This window comes from Rhinopithecus bieti, unplaced genomic scaffold, assembly GCF_001698545.2.
Source record: "Rhinopithecus bieti isolate Rb0 unplaced genomic scaffold, ASM169854v2 scaffold_7888, whole genome shotgun sequence".
Classification (NCBI taxonomy): Eukaryota; Metazoa; Chordata; class Mammalia; order Primates; family Cercopithecidae; genus Rhinopithecus; species Rhinopithecus bieti.
Window position 1 is genome coordinate 977,900 of NW_016805944.1, and position 5,072 is coordinate 982,971.

Consider the following 5,072-nt stretch of genomic DNA (forward strand, 5'->3'; position numbering starts at 1 on the left):
AAAAAAAAAAAAAAAAAAAAAAAGCCAACACATTAACAATGGTAAAGGGGGAATAAAAAAAAGAAAGAGCTTGAGTCCCTAGTGGAACTGTTGCACAGGTGCAGCCACCTACCTAGACATCTTGTTATGTGATGTATTGTTCGTTTAGGGTACTGGTGATGGTTATTCTGCTACTTGTAGCCAAACACAATACTAAATGATACGAATCCCAACAGGTGAGATTCCCAAGGCAAGGCTTAACCAATGTCACCTTGCCTGGGTGCCAGGACTTCTTAAGATCCACCCACATGCTCTCCCACCCCGCCCACCAGCCTGGCCCTGGAGCCAGTCCCTTCTGCCCACCTGTCAAACTCCACAGAGTAGATGAGGATCAGGTAGCGCTTGGAGTTGAGCTGGGCCGATCTGGGGGCCAAGGGGCCTGGGCGGCCCCCCATCTTGCGGTTCCGCAGGGACTCCAGGTCTGTGTAGGTCAGCAGGTCCAGGGTGACTGACTCACTACTCTGTCAGGAGAGGAGAGGAGGAGCTGCCACGGCACCCGCCACCACACCACACCACACTGCGGGCACCTAGCACACACCTGGGCCACAGCCCTTCCTGTTTTCTAGGCGGGCTAGGATTTCCTACGTGAAGGCTGGTGATCAACATGGCCCCGTCCCAGGGCAGACACAAGGACTTCATCAAAGGAAGAAACCAGAAAGGACCTAAATGCTCAACCACAGAGAACAGCTTAGACCTGTGACTCTCCGAGTGCTGTCTCCAGATCCCTGGGGGGGTCCCTGAGACCCTTTCGGGGATCTCCACTGAGGTCAAAGCTACTTTCATAATAATACAAAGACGTCATTTGTCTTTTGCACTGTGTTGACATGTGTGCAAATGGTACAAAAGCAATGGTGGGAAAAACTGCTGGTGCCTTAGCAGAAATCAAGCCCCTGGCACTGAATGGCACTGGAGGTTATTGTATCTCCCCAGTCTCAGTGGGGGGCTGGGCAAGAGAAATAAACAAACAAGTAAATAAGCAAATCAACCATAAAACACAGGAAATGAAACATCGGAATGTTCTCGATGAAGCAGTGAAAATTATTAATTTTATTGAATCCAGCTCCTAGAGGACACATCTCTTTATTATGTTGTGCAAGAAAATGGGAAGTACATATCAAGTACTTCTGTGCACACCAAAGTATGACGATGGTCTCAGGAAAAAGGGATTCTGCATCTGAGTTTTGAGCTAAATTAGCCGTTTTTCATGGAACACTATTTTACTTGAAAAAAAAAAAAAAAGACTGACAGACAAAACTATGGTTATTTAGACTCGGGCTATCTGGCAGACATTTTCTCAAAAATGAACAAAGTGAGCCTGTCACTTCAAGAGAAACAGCTAACAGAATGTCTTGCCAATAACAAAATTCAAGCTTTCCACTTAAAATTAGAATTTTGGAAAACTTGTATCTTCCACTGGGTGTTTGATAGCTTCTTGGTGTTCACAGACTTTCCTGGGGAGATCGGTGAGGATATTAACAAATGTGACTTCTGGATATTATATAAGGCAATGTGTCAACATTTGAAAAATCTGCACAACTTAGTGAACCAATATTTTCCAAATGACCAATGCTTGATGTTACAAAGTCATCCACAGGTAAAAAAAGATCCATGCAAAATGCAAGATAAGCCAGTGGAATTTAATGTAACAATACAAAAAGTTCACTGATGAGGATGCAGATTCCACATCGCAACTAACCTTCAAGAAACTATCGCTTGTCCAGGCCAGGCGCGGTGGCTCACACCTGTAATCCCAGCACTTTGGGAGGTCGAGGCAGGTGGATCACTTGAGGCCAGGAATTCAAGACCAGCCTGGCCAAGATGGCAAAACCCCGTCTCTACTAAAAATACAAAAATAGCCGGGCATGATGGCACATGCCTGTAATTCCAGCTACTCGGGAGGCTGAAGTACAAGAATTGCTTGAACCTGGGAGGCAGAGGTTGCAATGAGCCACTATCATGCCACTGCACTCAAGCCTGGGCGACAGAAACGATGTCTCAAAAAAATAAATAAATAAATACAAAAATTAGCCGGGCATGGTGGGCACGCCTATAGTCCCAGCTACTTGGGAGGCTGAGGCATGAGAATCACTTGAACCCAAGAGGCGGAGGTTGTAGTGAGCTAAGACTGTGCCACTGAGCCTGGGAAACCAAGAGAAACTCTGCCTCAAAAAAAAAAAGAAAAAGAAAGAAAGAAAAAAGATATCTAAATACCACTCAACCCTGTCACTCTAAGTTCTAACCTTCTTTTTTTCCCCCAATTATTACTTTTAGGCTGGGCACAGTGGTTCATGCCTGTAATTGCAACACTTTGGGAGGCCAAGGTAGGTGGATCACCTGATGTCACGAGTTCCAGACCAGCCTAGTCAACATGGTGAAACCCCATCTCTACTAAAAATACAACAAATTAGCCAGGCATGGTGGCATGCGCCTGTAATTCCAGCTACTCAGGAGGCTGAGGCAGGAGAATCACTTGAACCTGGGAGGCGGAGGCTGCAGTGAGCTGAGATCCCACCACTGCACTCCAGCCTGGGCAACAAGAGCGAGACTCCATCTCAAAAAAACAAATAAACAAACAAAAACAAGCAGGTTGCAGAATACCTTGGAAAATATATAAACTATATATAATTACAGGTCTGCAAATACATACATACACACACATACACACAGGTATTTGGAAACATAGAGACATGGAGAAATGGCTGGAGTGATTTTCACCAAAATATTAACAGAAGCGAGTATTAGGGATGGAGTGATTTTTACTTTCTTCTTTGTATGTCTCTGTGACCTGAATTTTCTACATGAGAATAACTATCATTAAATTCAAAATGAACCATTTACATTTGGCAAAAGAAAACGATCGCCCTCTTCCCACAATGAAAGAAGAGGTAGAGGGTCTGACATACATCAGATGGGCATCAACCCCCCAGGAATCTGGAAGATAGAAGCCGCCTCCCACCCGCACCCGCCAACCCGGGCCCTACCTGAGTGAGGGCTGACTCCAACATATGACAGAAGATGTTGAATTGTTTGAAGTTCCCTGTCTTGTGAGTCAAATCTTCAATGACTGGGTGGGGAGAAAAGTCTCTCCTGAGGTCTGACGGCTTGCCCAGACCCAGGGCAATGCATCTAAGCTCTCCAACTCTACCCAACTCCAGTGTCTCTGGCTTGAGCAACAAGACCTACATCCCTCCCCACACTGGAGAGCTTCTGGAGCTAAATTCTGCTCTCTGGTGGGTATTGTAACCACATAGAAGAGGCAGGTGGGCAGGATTCAGGGTGGCCTCATCTTCTGGGAGAAGCTGATCCCAGGAGAGGAAAAGTGAGCCCACCCCAGGCAGGCACACTCACAGCCAGCATCGAACTCGCCCCGCCACTGGTCAGCCGTCATCCGGTCCTCCACCTCCAGCTCCAGCACCTGCCCAGAAACCATCACCCGCACGGCATGCTCCACACCCCGGAAGACGTAGTCCACCTGCAGGCCGGCCGGCTGGTCCATGATCAAGGTTGCTGGAGAAGGGGATGAGAGAGAAACCCAGAGGAGTTGAGAGCCCAGGCTCATGAGTTGGAAGGCCAGGCCTCATATCCTGGCTCCATCATTTACCAGCTGTGGCATCCTGGGAAAGTGAATTCACCTCTCTGTGCCTCAGTTTCCTCATCTGGAAAATGGGTATAACAATGGCACCAACCTCATGGACTTGTTGTGAGGATGACACTGGGCAATATGTATAAAAGCACTTGGTACTATGACCTGCAGGCTGCTGTGTCCAATACATACTGGATACTAGAAATACATGATTGCCAAGCCAGGCGCGGTGGCTGACACCTGGTATCCCAGCACTTTGGGAGGCTAAGGCAGGAGGATCGCTTGAGCTCAAGAGTTCAAGACCAGCCTGGGCAATGTGGTGAAACCCCATCTCTACTAAAAATACAAAAAGATTGCCAGGTGTGGTGGTGTGTGCCTGTGGTCCCAACTACTTGGGAGGCCGGAGGCAGAGGTTGCAGTGAGCTGTGACCTTGCCACTGCACTCCAGTCTGGGTAACAGAGTGAGACCCCAACTCAGTTAAGAAAAGAAAGAAAAGAAATGAAGAAATACATGATTGCCAACAAAAGAATCATGATTAATATTAGTATTACTTTATTAAGTCTTATAATCATTATATATTTATTATTCATTCATTCATTCATTCACTCAGCAAACATTTGTGGAGAAAAGTCAAGCTGGAAAGAGGGATGGGGGTATTGGAGTAGGATGAGCCAAGCTTTTAAAAGGGGGTCAGAGCAGGTCAGGTGCAGTGGCTCACGCCTGTAATTCCAGTACTTTGGGAGGCTGAGGCGGGTGGATCATGAGGTCAGGAGTTCCAGACCAGCCTGGTCAACAATGATGAAACCCCATCTGTACTAAAAATACAAAAAAAATTAGCCAGGTGTGGTGCCCCATGCCTGTAATCCCAGCTACTTCGGAGGCTGAGGCAGGAGAATCGCTTGAAGCCAGGAGGTGGAGGTTGCAGTGAGCCGAGATCATGCCACTGCACTCCAGCCTGAACAGAGAGAGACTCCATCTCAAAAAGTAAAATAAAATAAAGTTTAATATCAGAAAATATATATTGTGAGGCAAAAAAAGATGATCCCTGAAACTCCAGGTAAGGGATTTTTAACCTTTTTAGAGTCCTTGAGCCTTTGAGAATCTAATGAAATTTCTGAGCCTTCCACAGATAAATGAACAGTCCCACAACCTTTTGCAAGTTCATTTCAGGGGCTCCCAAATTACCATCCGCCAGGCCCATCTCAAGCTCCTGAGTCTTTTCTCAGAGGCCCAAGAGCAATGGCCTGGGCCCTAGACATCCTGACAGACACCTCTCTAGATCACAGCTCTTAACTTCATTTGGGAGAAGAGTGCTTTGGAAAGGCTGATGAATTCGGGGACCCCCTTCCCCTGGAAAATTCACACTCTGGTAATTGTGCTTTCATTCTCTGGTGGTTCATAAGTCTAGGTTAATAATTTCTCTTTTTTTTTTTTTTTTTTTTTTTTTTT

At 46.3% G+C, this 5,072-nt stretch overlaps 1 protein-coding gene across 5 annotated transcripts in view; it reads right to left on the reverse strand.

Moving 5' to 3' along the window:
• The window catches only part of CCDC61 (coiled-coil domain containing 61), a 27,775-nt gene that overhangs the window by 12,725 nt on the left and 9,978 nt on the right, over nucleotides 1–5,072 (reverse strand). For all 5 annotated transcript variants that reach the window (XM_017874335.1, XM_017874337.1, XM_017874338.1 and 2 more), the window contains exons 2-4: nucleotides 3,388–3,546; nucleotides 3,021–3,103; nucleotides 343–500 (exon numbers count right to left, since the gene is read on the reverse strand). In XM_017874335.1, the coding sequence (XP_017729824.1) occupies nucleotides 343–500; nucleotides 3,021–3,103; nucleotides 3,388–3,535 (389 nt within the window). In that variant the 5' untranslated portion in view covers nucleotides 3,536–3,546. The remainder of the gene's footprint in view (nucleotides 1–342; nucleotides 501–3,020; nucleotides 3,104–3,387; nucleotides 3,547–5,072) is intronic.